The sequence below is a fragment of the Pristiophorus japonicus genome, chromosome 15 (genome assembly GCF_044704955.1).
Source record: "Pristiophorus japonicus isolate sPriJap1 chromosome 15, sPriJap1.hap1, whole genome shotgun sequence".
NCBI lineage: Eukaryota > Metazoa > Chordata > Chondrichthyes > Pristiophoridae > Pristiophorus > Pristiophorus japonicus.
Window position 1 is genome coordinate 118,953,418 of NC_091991.1, and position 14,389 is coordinate 118,967,806.

General features: G+C 49.4%; 1 protein-coding gene across 1 annotated transcript in view; it reads left to right on the forward strand.

Annotated features, from left to right (window-relative positions):
* The window catches only part of LOC139225847 (netrin-3-like), a 594,849-nt gene that overhangs the window by 517,955 nt on the left and 62,505 nt on the right, over nucleotides 1-14,389 (forward strand). The window contains exon 4 of the mRNA XM_070856699.1: nucleotides 2,250-2,303. Within this exon, the coding sequence (XP_070712800.1) occupies nucleotides 2,250-2,303 (54 nt within the window). The remainder of the gene's footprint in view (nucleotides 1-2,249; nucleotides 2,304-14,389) is intronic.

Consider the following 14,389-nt stretch of genomic DNA (forward strand, 5'->3'; position numbering starts at 1 on the left):
TCACACACTCACTCTCTCTCCCTCACTCACTCATTCTCTCTCCCTCACACACTCACTCTCTCTCCCTCACACACTCACTCTCTCTCCCTCACACACTCACTCTCTCTCCCTCACCCACTCACTCTCTCTCTCTCACACACTCATTCTCTCTCCCTCACACACTCACTCCCTCCCTCACACACTCACTCCCTCACTCACACACTCACTCCATTGCCCTCATACACTCACTCTCGCTCCCTCACACACTCACTCTCGCTCCCTCACACACTCATTCTCTCTGCCTCACACACTCACTCTCTCTCCCTCACACACCCACTCTCTCTCCCTCACACACTCACTCTCTCTCCCTTGCACCCCCACTCTCCCTCCCTCACACACTCACTCTCTCTCCCTCACACACTCACTCTCTCTCCCTCACACACTCACTCTCGGTCCCTCACACATTCAGTCTAGCTCCCTCACACAATCACTCTCCCTCCCTCACACATCCACTCCCTCTCCCTCCCATGCTCTCTCACTCTCCCTCACACACTCACTCTCTCGCCCTCACACACTCACTCTCTCTCCCTCACACACCCACTCACTCTCCTTCACACACTCACTCTCTCTCCCTCACACACTCATTCACTCTCCTTCACACACACTTTCCCTCCCATACACTCACTCTCTCTCTCTCAAACACTCTCTCTCCCTTACACACTCACTCTCTCTCTCTCGCACACTCTCTTTCTCTCCCTCACCCACTCAATCTCTCGCCCTCACACACTCACTCTTGCCCTCACATATGCATACTCTCCCTCATATGCACTCTCCCTCCTTCATACACTCACTTCCTGTCCCTTCCACACTCATTCTCTCTCCCTCGCACACTCACTCTCTCTCCCTCCCACACACACTCACTCTCTCTCCCTCCCTCACACACTCACTCTCACTCTCCCTCACGCACTCACTCTCTCTCCCTCACACTCACTCTATCCCTCACATACTCACTCTCTCTCTCCCTCTCACACACTCTCCCTCCCTCACACACACTCTCTCCCTCCCTCTCACGCTCACTCTCTCTCCCTCTCACACCCACTCCATCTCACACTCACTCTCTCTCCCTCTCACACATACTCTCTCCCTTACAGATGTGCTCTCTCCCTCATGCATTCACTCTCTCTCCCTCACGCACTCGCTCACTATCCCTCACACACTCTCTCTCTCTCCCACACACACTCTCTCTCTCTCCCTCTCACTATCTCTCTCTTTCCCTTGCACACTCATACTCTCTTCCTGTCCACTCTCTCCATCGTTGTCCACTCTCTCTATCCCTGACCCTGTCCACTCTCTCCATCCTGCACCCTGCCCAGTCTCTCCATCTGTGACCCTGTCCACTCTCTCCATCCATGATCATATCGATTCTCTCCATCCCACACTCTGCCTAGTCTCTCCCACACCATGCCCACGCTCTCCATCCTTGACCCTGTCCACTCTCCATTCATGACCCTGTCCACTCTCTCCATCCCTGACCTCTCCGCTCACTCCATATCTGGCCCTAACCCACCCTCTCCATCCTGCACCCTGACCACTCCCTCCATCCCTGACCTGTCCATTCTCTCCATCCCGCACTCTGCCCACTCTCTCCATCCCTGACCCTGCCCATTCTCTCCATCCCACACCCTATCCATTCTCTCCATCTCTGACCTGGTCCACTCTCTCCATCATTATCCTGCTTACTCGCTCTCCTCCCACAAGCTGCCCACTCTCTCCCTCACTGACCCTGTCCACTCTGTCCCTCACTGACCCTGTCCACTCTCTCAATCCCACACTCTGTCCATCCTCTCCATCACTGCTCACTCTCTCCATCCCTGACCCTGCTTACTCTCTCCATCCAACCTCTCTATCTCAAATCCTGTCCACTCTCTCCATCCCTAACCCTGTCCACTCTTTCTATCTCAAACCCTGTCCACTCTCTCCATCCCTGACCCTGTCCACTCTCTATCCCAAACCCTGTGCACTCTCTCTATCCCAAACCCTGTGCACTCTCTCTATCCCAAATCCTGCCACTCACTCAGGCTGAACCAGTCCTATTTGAGCCAATGCTGAGCTTCAGACCCCGTGGAAGGAGTGATTTGATTGGCTATTGAAACTAGCTCTGAATGGTGTATGAGCTCTTAAAGCTGTGATTGACTGTGGGTTTGGAATGTTTCTCAATGTTGCCTATCCAACTTGTGCAATACAACATCTCTCAACTTTTATTTTCACAGAGATCCCAACCGTGTCCCCACGCTGGGAGGCCAGCAGCACAGAGGAGCCTGCGGGTGAGTGAAGAGCAGATGGTGGCAGTATTACAGCAGAATTATGTGAGGAGGCAGGCTTTAAAGGAAGATAATGTGGTGCACTGACCTTTAACCTCTGACACAACAACAACAGATAGAGTGCGGAAGGGAAAATCTAGCGGAAAGAATTGTATCCCCGTGTAGAATGAAGATCAGGCGGGTTCTGTTGCCAGCGTATGGTTCTACCCGATAGATTTCCCTTGCTGTGCTCTGCCTTTTACTGGCGAGAAGGCGGGGAGTTGGAGCTTATTTTGGAGAAAGGGACTAATGGCCTTTTTCTGCTCGTAAAAGGAATCTGTGCATACTGTGTACGGTGTACTGTAGTTCTGCATACTGTGTGGTTCTACATACTGTGTGATTCTGTATACTGTGGTTCTGCGTATTGTGTGGTTCTGTGTATTATGTGGTTCTGCATATTGTGTGGTTCTGCATACTGTGTGGTTCTGCGTACTGTGTGCTTCTGTGTACTGTGTGGTTCTGCTACTGTGTGGTTCTGCTACTGTGTGGTTCTGCGTACTGTGTGGTTCTGCGTACCGTGTGTTTCTATGCATTGTGTGCTTTTATGTATTGTGTGGTTCTATGCATTGTGTGGTTCTGCACACTGTGTAGTTCTGCCTACTGTGTGGTTCTGCGTACTGTCTGGTTCTGCGTACTGTCTGGTTCTGCGTACTATGTGGTTCTATGTACTGTGTGGTTCTGCGTACTGTGTGGTTCTGTGTACTGTGTGGTTCTGCATACTGTGTACTGTGTGGTACTGTGTACTCTGTCCTTGCTGATAGTAGGTTCACAATGTATGGGAAGTGGTCCACATTGTCCAAGGTCTCGTCATGGATCTTGATAATCGGGGAGCAGTATTGTGCAGCAGGGGCACGCTGGTTGAGAACTTTTGTCTTACGGATGTTTAATGTAAATGTTTAATTGATGACAAAGTCCAACACCACTTTCAGTATGCCAGTGCTGCCTTCGGTCGCCTGAGGAAAAGAGTGTTTGAAGACCAGGATCTCAATCCCGACACCAAGCTCATGGTCTACAGAGCATTGGTTATACCCGCCTCCTATATGCTTCCGAGACATGGACTATGTGCAGTAGGCACCTCAAAGCACTGGAGAAGTATCACCAATGCTACTTCCACAAAATCCTGCAAATCCATTGGCAGGATAGGCACACCAACATCAGCGTTCTTGCTCAGGCCAACATCCCCAGCATCGAAGCATTGACCACACTCGATCAGCTCCGATGGATGGGCCACATCGTCCACATGCCCGATACTTGACTCCCGAAAAAAGAGCTCTACTCCGAGATATGCAAAGCGAGTCTCAGGAAGGCAGAGGAAATGCTTCAAGAACACCTTCAAAGCCTCCTTGAAAAAACGTAACGTCCTCACCGACTCTTTGGAATCCCTGGCCCAACACCGGTCAAAGTGGAAGAGAAGCATCTGAGAAGGCACCGAACACCTCGAGTCTCCTCACTGGGAGCATGTGGAAGCCAAGCATAAACAGCGGAAGGAGCATACGACAAATCAAGCACCCCACCCACCCGTCCCTCCAACCACCGTCTGTCCCACCTGTGGCAGAGACTGTATATCCCGCATTGGTCTCATCAGTCACCTGAGAACTCATTTTAATCTGGAAGCAAGTCATCCTCGACTCCAGGGGACTGCCTAAGAAGAAGACTCTGTACCGTGTACTGTGTGGTTCTGCGTACTTTGTTCTGTGAATTGTGTGGTTCTGCATATTGTGTGGTTCTGCATACTGTGTAGTTCTGCGTACTGTGCGGTTCTGTGTTCTGTGTGGTGTGGTTCTGCGTACTGTGTGGTTCTGTGTTCTGTGTAGACCAATGTTTTGCTGTGTATTTACCAGCCACAAGCTGAGTTCTAGCCAGATCCAACATGAGGGCTCCAGAATCACTGCACGTTCCCTCTGCTTTGGTCTAACGCAATGCAGATCAAAGCTGACTCGAGCAAGTTGTTTGCACAGAGCAATGCAGTCAACAGCTGCGACAATGTTTTGCTAAAGACGAGAAGTGGAGTGAATAAACAGTCCTTGCGTCCATCACCATGTGCTGGAGGTGAACCCTGACACCTCTGCTTTGTTAATGTTTTATTTAGAAAATCAATTGGTTACAATTCTAGTCTGACTGCTGACCAGTCCTCTCTATAAAAAGCGGAAAGGCAATCCCAGGAGAACTCCCAGTGTGAGCAGCAAGTGCACAGCCCACAGCCTGCTATGTAGAACCGAGAAAATTCATTCAATTCCCACCCACAGGCAGATAATCCGCACTCAGAGGTGGTACAAGATAAAAGAGAGAAAAGCAGCAGGGGTTGTTACAATGGTAAACCCTGACACACTGGGAACTGCGTAACATCATGTGGTCTAGTGTGGCCCTGAATGGCACTGTCAGCGATCGTGTACCGCTGATTGGGACTGTGTACTGTGCAGCACGCTGTGATATTATGCTGAGCTTTATTCCGTGTATCACTGTTTGGCATCATCTTAAAATTAGAGTTAAGCCATTCGGGAGTGAAATCAGGAAACACTTCATCACACAAAGGCAAGTGGGAATCTGGAATTCTCTCTCCCCAAAGGTTGTGAATGCTGGGACAATGGAGCTTTCAAGACTAAGATCGATAGATTTTAGTTCGGTAAGGGTGTCAATGGATATGGAGCAAAGGCTGGTAAATGGGATTAAGGTACAGATCAGCCAGAATCTAATTGAATGGTAAAATTGGCTCAAGGGGTCAAATGGCTTCCTCCTGTTCCTTTGTCGACATAAAGCTGTTGACAAGGTGCTGAACAATATGTTGCTTCATGAGATACTGCCATGAAATATGAGGGCAGATCTTGGATTTGACAGGCAATTGGTTGAATTCTTGCAGCAGGAGGGTTGTTATTGAAGCAGGTGGTTTTGTACGGAGACTGATTATTGGTGAAGTCCCACAGGAATCTGTGTTAAGGCCACTACTTTTCACAAGCTCATTAATGACTTAGACGATAGTGTCTGCAAGTTCACAGATGACCCAAATATCTGTGCTTGTGTTTGGACCCAAAGGCCCAGAAATTAGGTATCACCCAGTTTGGGGGCAGTAGTACTCGAGAGGCACGAGACTTTGCACCAGGCACAGAAGTCCCGCCCCTCGTGATAAATTCGGCTTACCATCCCCGAAAGGAAGTGGAGTGCAAATCAAGCGGTCCACTTCCTTCCTGGGGTGGTAGCGGAATGCAAGGCTCGTGAGCAGGGCGCAGGGCCCACCGGTGCGACATACGGGGCCGCGTAGCGCTGTAGCAAATGACGGGCTCTTCCCTGAATTAAAGGGAAGGACCCAAACTGTATAGTCTGTGTTATCGATGTGGACTTGTATTACTCTGTGCAGCCACCAGAGGGCTCATCCCCTGAAGTCCCAAGGGATCACATAATCCCTTGGGAGCACAGGTATTTAAGGAGGCCTCACAGATTGGAGAGTCACTCTGGAGACCTGCAAATAAAAAAGACGAAGGTCAAACTTTACTTTGAACTCACAGTGTTCAGTCTGGCTCTTTCTCCATATACAACAACCGGCGACAAGATAAAGATAGCGAACCCAAAGATGCAGAGAACAGTGGGCATCCTGGAGAAATTTTCAGAGGGAGATGATTGGGAAACTTTTGTGGTGCGACTCGACCAATACTTCGTGGCCAATGAGCTAGATGGGGAAGAGAGTGCTGCCAAATGAAGGGCGATCCTTCTCACCGTCTGTGGGGCATCAACGTATGGCCTCATGAAGAATCTGCTCACTCCAGTGAAACCCACGGAGAAATCGGATGACGATTTGTGCACACTGGTCCGAGAGCATTTGAACCCGAAGCAAAGTGTTCTGATGGCAAGGTCTGAAGGTCAGGAAGTGGCGAGTTATGTCGCCGAGCTAAGACGACTTGCAGGACATTGCGAATTTGAAGGACATTTGGAGCACATGCTCAGAGACTTTTTTTACTTGGCATTGGCCAAGAAACCATACTTCACAAACTTTTGACTGTAGAGACCCCAACCTTGAGTAAGGCCATAGCGATAGCCCAGGCGATCATTGCCACCAGTGACAATACGAAGCAAATCTCTCAGCACACAAGTGCTGTTACAAGTACTGTGAACAAAGTGATGTTGTTTTCGAATTGTAACATACAGGGCAGGTCACGCATACCTGCAGCTGCACATCCGCAGATGACTCAAAGTCCACCATCAAGGGTGATGAATGCAAGGCCATTAACACCTTGTTGGCACTGCGGGGGTGATCATCGTTTCCATTCATGCTGATTCAAGGGCTGTTGAACAATGGGACACCTCTAATGAGCGAGCTGCACAGCCTGTTAAACCTGCAAACCACCACATTGCAGAGGAGGACAGATCCACGGAGGATCACAACGAACCAGAGCCTTAGATAGAGGAGGCAGAGGTATATGGGGTGCACACATTCACCATGAATTGTCCCCCGATAATGCTGAATGTTTAACTAAATAGACTCCTGGTGTCAATGGAGCTGGACACGGGTGCGAGCCAGTCCATCATGTGCGGCAAAACGACTTTCGAAAGGTTGTGGTGCAACAAGGCCTCAAGGCGAGTCTCAACTCCAGTTCGCACGAAACTAAGAACTTACACTAAAGAACAGATTCCTGTAATCGGCAGTGCTACCGTAAAGGTCTCCTACATTGGAGCGGTGCACAAGCTACCACTCTGGATGGTACCGGGCGATGGTCCCACGTTGCTCGGCAGGAGCTGGCTGGGAAAGATTCGCTGGAACTGGGATGACATCCGAGCACTATCGCCCGCCGATGACACTTCGTGTGCCCAGGTCTTAAACAAATTTCTTTTGCTGTTCGAACTAGGCATCGGGAAATTCCAAGGAGCAAAAGTGCCACCTAATTCAGGGGGCACGACCCATCTATCACAAGGCTAGAGCAGTACCGTACATGATGAGAGAAAGGGTAGAGATCGAGCTAGACTGGCTGCAAAGAGAGGGCATCATTTCACCGGTTGAGTTCAGCAAGTGTGCCAGTCCTATTGTCCCAGTCCTCAAGGGAGATGTGGCGATTACAAAGTAACTATCAATCGTTTCACCCTGCAGGACCAATACCCACTACCAAAGGCCACGACCTCTTTGCAATGCTGACGGGAGGAAAGACAATCACGAAGCTGGATCTGACTTCAGCCTACATGATGCAGGAACTGGAGGAATCATTGAAGGCCCTCATCTGCATCAACACACACAAAGATCTTTTTGTTTATAACAGATGCCCGTTTGGAATCCGATCAGCGGCGGCGATATTCCAGAGAAACATGGAAAGTTTACTGAAGTCGGTCCCGCACACCGTGTTCTTCCAGGATGGCATCTTGGTCACAGGTCGGAAATCAGTCGAGCACCTGCAGAACCTGGAGGAGGTTCTCATTCGCCTCAAACGTGTGGGGCTCAGATTAAAATGCTCTAAGTGGGTTTTCCTGGCGCCTGAAGTCAAGTTCTTGGGAAGGAGGATTGCGGCGGAATGCATCAGGCCCACTAACGCGAAGACAGAGGCAACTGAGAACGCACCGAGGCCACAGAATGTGACGGAGCTGCGGTCGTTTCTGGGACTCTTGAACTACTTTGGTAACTTCTTACCGGGCCTCAGCAAACTGCTAGAACCACTACATGTCTTACTACGAAAAGGGGGCGAATGGGTTTGGGACAAAAGCCAAGAAAATGACTTTGTAAAAGTGAGCAAATTGTTATGCTCAAACAAATTGCTTGTGTTGTATGATCCATGTAAGCATTTGGTACTAGCATGTGATGCATCGTCATATGCCATCGGGTGTGTATTGCAACAAGCTAATGATTTCAGGAAACTGCAACCGGTTGCTTATGCATCCAGGAGTCTGTCTAAGGCTGAGACAGCCTACAGCATGATTGAAAAAGAAACGTTAGCGTGTGTCTATGAGAAAATGCATCAATACCTGTTTGGGCTAAAATTCTAATTGGAAACTGACCATAAGCCACTTATATCCCTGTTTTCCAAGAGTAAAGGGATAAATACCAATGCATCGGCCGGCATCCAGAGATGGGCGCTCACATTGTCCGCATACAACTATGCCATCCGCCACAGGCCAGGCACAGAAATCTGCGCGATGCTCTCAGTAAGCTCCCATTGCCCACCACGGGGGTAGAAATGGTGCAGCCCGCAGATCTAGCCATGGTTATGGAAGCATTTGAGACTGAGCAATCACCTGTCACTGCCCGACAGATCAAAACCTGGACAAGCCAGGACACTTTATTATCTCTAGTCAAAAGCTGTGTGCTTCACAGGAGCTGGTCCAGTGTCCCAGTGGAAATGCAGGAAGAGATAAAGCCGTTCCAGCGGCGCAAAGGTGAAATGTCTGTACAGGCAGACTGTCTTCTGTGGGGTATTCGAGTAGTGGTCCCCAAGAAGGGCAGAGACACCTTCATCAATGACCTCCACATTACCCACCCAGGCATCGTAATGATGAAAGCGATACACAGATCCCACGTGTGGTGGCCCGGTATCGATGTGGACTTAGAGTCCTGCGTTCACAGATGTAATACATGCTCGCAGTTAAGCAATGTACCCAGGGAGGCGCCGCTAAGTTTATGGTCTTGGCCCTCCAAACAGTGGTGTAGGATACAAGTCGACTATGCAGGCCCATTCTTGGGTAAAATGTTCCTTGTGGTGTAGACACGTTCTCCAAGTGGATTGAATGTGAGATAATGTCGGCTAGCACGTCCGCTGCCACTACAGAAAGCCTGAGGGCCATGTTTGCCACACACGGCCTACCTGATGTCCTGGTGAGCGACAACGGACCATATTTTACCAGTGCTGTGTTCAAAGAATTCATGACCCATAATGGGATGAAACATTTCACATCTGCCCCGTTTAAACCAGCGTCCAATGGTCAGGCAGAGAGAGCAGTGCAAACCATCAAGCAAGGCTTGAAGAGGGTAACTGAAGGCTCACTGCAGACTCGCCTATCCCGAGTCCTGCTTAGCTACTGCATGAGACCTCACTCACTCACTGGGATCTCACCTGCTGAACTGCTCATGAAAAGAGCACTTAAGACAAGGCTCTCGTTAGTTCACCCTGATCTACATGAACAGGTAGAGAACAGGCGGCTTCAACAAAGTGCATACCATTATAGTGAAAATGTGTCACGCGAGATTGAAATCAATGATCCTGTGTTTGTATTAAATTAGGGACAAGGTCCCAAGTAGCTTTCTGGCACTGTCGTGGCCAAAGAGGGGAACAGGGTGTTTGCGGTCAAACTTTCAAATGGACTCATTCACCGGAAACACTTGGACCAAATCAAACTCAGATTCACGGACTATCCTGAGCAACCCACCTTGGACCCTACCTTTTTTGATCCCCCAACATACACACCAGTTGCAACCGGCACCACGGTTGACCACGAAGCAGAACCCATCATCCACAGCAGCCTTGCAGGGCCCAACACACCAGGCAGTCCAGCAAGGCCAGCTGCACACCAGCCCAACGAGGGCCCAACAAATGATTCAACAACACCAGCTTTCACACCGAGACGATCAACCAGGGCAAGAAGGGCCCCAGATCGACTCACATTGTAAATAGTCACCCTATTGACTTTGGAGGGGGGATGGGGGAGTGTTGTTATATTTGTGGACTTGTATTTACTCTGTACAGCCACCAGAGGGCTAATCCCCTGGAGTCCCAAGAGATCACATAATCCCTTGGGAGCACAGGTATTTAAGGAGGCTTCACAGGTTGGTGAGGCACTCTGGAGACCTGCAATGAAAGACTAAGGTCACACTTTACTTTGCGCTCACAGTGTTCAGTCTGACTCTTTCTCCATATACAACAATCTGTATATTGGAAACCTACCTACCTGGACCACCGGGGAGCGGGGGTGGCGCGCGATCTATCGGGCACTCAAGCAGAATGCCGGGCTGAGCGATCGCGGCACCGACCCCGCGACCAAAGCACAACCGGAGCAGGAAGCAAAACGGCAGATTTTTTCGGCAGCCGTCGGCCATCTCACCTTTAAATTGTGCCCCCGTAGCGGTTGGCCGCCCGCTACCGTCCCCTGAAACTATTGCTGTTATCGCCCGGCACTGCTTCAGGGGTGATAACAGGGGCGATGCGCAGGCTGATGATATCACAATCATCGGGTGCAGGAGATTGGGGCACAATGCCATTGCGCTGCTGCTGAACTCCCGCAAATTTAGCGGGAGTCGTTGGTGGCGCCAAGCCCGGTCTCAAAATTATTTGTACCCCGGAGGCAATAATGGGAGGCGCAAATACACCCAATTTCTCTGCCCTAAATGACTGAGACTGCAAATCCAGATGGCAGATGGCATTTAACATAGAATAATGCAGTATTACACATGTTGGTGGCATTAACACTAAGGGCCTGAATTTGATGAAGGCCTCTGTCCGCCCAAATGCCGCCCAAAGGAACGCCGATGGCTGCCGAGGTACCTGACGGTACTTTGGGCGGGGTTTTCATCACCAAGGTCCCTCGAAGGTCGGCGGGCGGCAAATAGACGATTTACGCCACCAATCTGGGCGGCAGCCGGCAGGTGCTCTCATTCTCAGCGGCAAAGGCCATTGCCACCCAAGTGCCATCAAGGATGGAGTCGGGGCCCACGGAGGGTCGAAGACCTGAAAATCAAAAGCATAAAAAAAAAACACCTGAAGACCTTCAGGGGACCCCATCAAGGTAACTCACTGTGAAAAGTTTTTTTTTAAAGTTCATTAACCTTTTTTTCAGGATCTTCCTACCGACCGTTGAGGACAGACCAGCCTCCAGCCAGCGGCCCACCCCCGTTCTGGCGCCGACTCCCGCCCACACCCATCTGGGAGCTCGGCGGGCGGGAGCTCAGTTGCGCCACTCAGCCGTCCGCTGATTTCAGCGGGCGGTTCCCGGAGGTTCTCCCCTCCCGCCCGCTCCATCCCGCTCCAGGCCACGTCGAAAGTGGCACTGGGTGGATCTTCAGGAGGAATGTCGGTGGGAGTGGGTGGTAAGGTGATCAAATTCAGGCCCATGGTATGTATGGACCATGCTTCGTACAGAATTGAAGTCTTTTGAGTGGGAAAGGGACCTAGGCGTTATAGTAGGTGAGTCTCGGAATGTACACGACCTGTGATGTGGGCCACAACAGGAATAATACCTAGTTTAAAAGCTCGTAGTTATCACAACAGGAACCTTTTACTTTGGAAAAGTGTAGACTTGGGGATAATAAATTGAAGTGTTTAAAATGATAATAGTACTAGATTGTCTGTGTGAAGAAACTATTTGAACTAAATAGGTTAGAGACAAGGAAGGGTCAATGAGATAATCTACACAGGCACAAAACTAGATTTGGTATCACCAAGGGTTGTCAACACTTGGAACAAGTTACCGGCTCATGTGGTGAGTGCGGATTTGTCTTAACACTACATAAACCGGTCTGGTCGATTTCTTGCTGTGGCTGCTATCATTGTATACACTAGGATGTGGAATGTTGGGTATGTACTTCACGGTCCTGAACTTTTGTTGATCGTCTTTGGCGTCACAGAGGAATTTCCCAGATATTTTTACTGTATTGGTCAATGTTTTTTTATAATAAAGTTTTCACCTGTGCCAAGAGATTTCAAGACCATAAGAGAGAGTGTTCACTGGGCATCAAGATGCTTAGTTACATCATAATTGATTGCGACAAGTTTGATGGTCCAGCTGATTTACTCCTGTCCATCTTTTCACATATTTGTAACACACTAATAATTGAAGATATACTGCAGGAGGTGGGAATTGGGAAAGTGGCCAGATGTGACAAGTGGTGTTCCCCAGGAGCTGTCCAGACGTCTCACCTTTTCACCAGATTTATCAAATGGATTAAGGAATAGAGAGTTGTATATCCAAGTTTGCAGATGACACTAAATTGTGAGGGGTCAGTAAGCAGTGTAGATGGGAGCAGGAAGTTATTAAGGGACGTAGACAGATTAAGTGAGTGGACAAAACTATGGCAAATGGTGCTCAATGTGGCCAAGTGTGAGCTCAGCCACTTTAGACCCAAGAAAGACAAGTCGGAATATTTTCTAACTGGTGAGGAACTAGGAACTGTGGAGGAGCAGAGAGATTTGGGAATCCAAGTACACAAATCAGTAAAGCCAGTGGGCAGGTACAAAAAGCAACCGAAAAGGCTCATAGAATGTTGGCCTTTATCTCAAGGGGGCTGGAATACAAAGGGCAGGAAGCGATGCTTCGGTTGTACAGAGCCTTGGTCAGAGCCCATCTGGAGCACTGCGCTCAGTCCTGGGCAGCACACCTCAGGAAGGATGCATTGGTCTTGGTGCACAGCCCAGATTCACCAGAATCATATCAGAGTTTAGAGGGTGAAATTATGAGGACAGGTTACATAAATATCGTTTGTATTCCCTTGAGTTTTGAAGATTAAGGGGTGATCTAATTATAGTTTTTAAAATGTTAAAAGGATTCATAGGGTACATACAGAGAAACTTTTGTTTTTACTTGTTCCAGGGTGTAGGCGTTGCTGGCAAGGCCGGCATTTATTGCCCATCCCTCACTGCCCTTGAGAAGGTGGTGGTGAGCCGCCTTCTTGAACCGCTGTAGCCCATGTGGTGAAGGTGCTCCCAAGTCAGGATGGTGTGTGACTTGGAGGGGAACCTGGAGGTGGTGGTGTTCCCATGTGCTTGTTGCCCTTGTCCTTTTAGGTGCTAGAGGTCGCGGGTTTGGGAGGTGTTGCCAAAGAAGTCTTGGCGAGTTACTGCAGTTCATCTTGTAGGTGGTACACACTGCAGCCACTGCGCGCTGGTGGTGGAGGGAGTGAATGTTTAACGGGGTGGATGGGCTGCCAATCAAGCGGGCTGCTTTGTCCTGGATGATGTTGAGTTTCTCGAGTGTTGTTGGAGCTGCACTCATCCAGGCAAGTGGAGAGTATTCCATCACACTCCTGATTTCTGCTTTGTAGATGGTGAAAAGGCTTTGGGGAGTCAGGAGGTGAGACACTTGCCACAGAATACAAAGCCTCTGACCTGCTTTTGTTGTCACAGTATTTATGTGGCTAGTCCAGTTAAGTTTCTGGTCAATAGTGACCCCCAGGATGTTGGTGGTGGGGGATTCTGTGATGATAATGCCGTTGAATATCAAGGGGAGGTGGTTAGACTCTCATTTGTTGGAGATGGTCAGTACCTGGCACTTCTGTGGCACGAATGTTATTTGCCGCTTATCAGCCCAAGCCTGAATGTTGTACAGATCATGCTGCATGTGGGCATGGACTGCTTCATTACCTGAGGAGCTGTGAATGGAACTGAACACTGTGCAGTCATCAGTGAACATCCCCTTCTGACCTTATGATGGAGGGAAGATCATTGATGAAGCAGCTGAAGATGGTTGGGCCTAAGACATTGCCCTGAGGAACTCCTGCAGTGATGTCCTGGGGCTGTGATGATTGACCTCCAACAACCACAACCATCTTCATTTGATTCCAGCCAGTGGAGAGCTTTCACCCTAATTCCCATTGACTTCAATTTTACTACAGCTCCTTGATGCCACACTTGGTCAAATGCTATTGTGATTTCAAGGGCAGTCACGCTCACCTCACCTCTGATATTCAGCACTTTTGTCCATGTTTGGACCAAAGCTGTAATGAGGTCTGGGGCCGAGTGGTCCTGGCAGAATCCAAATTGAGTCGCTTGATAGCACTGTCGACCACACCTTCCATCACTTTGCTGATGATTGAGAGTAGACTGATGGGGCAGTAATTGACCAGATTGGGTTTGTCCTGCGTTTTGTGGACAGGACATATCTGGGCAGTTTTCCACATTGACGGTTAATGCCAGTGTTGTAGCTGTATTGGAATAGCCTGGCTAGAGGCGCAGCTAGTTCTAGAGCACAAGTCTTCAACATGACAACCGGGATATTGTCAGATCCCATAGCCTTTGCTGTATCCAGTGCGCACAGTCATTTCTTGATATCACACAGATTGGCTTCTTTGATGGTGTGGAAGTCAGGAGGAGGCCGATATGGATCATCCATTCGGCCCTTCTGGCTGAAGATGGTAAAAAAATGTATCAGCCTAG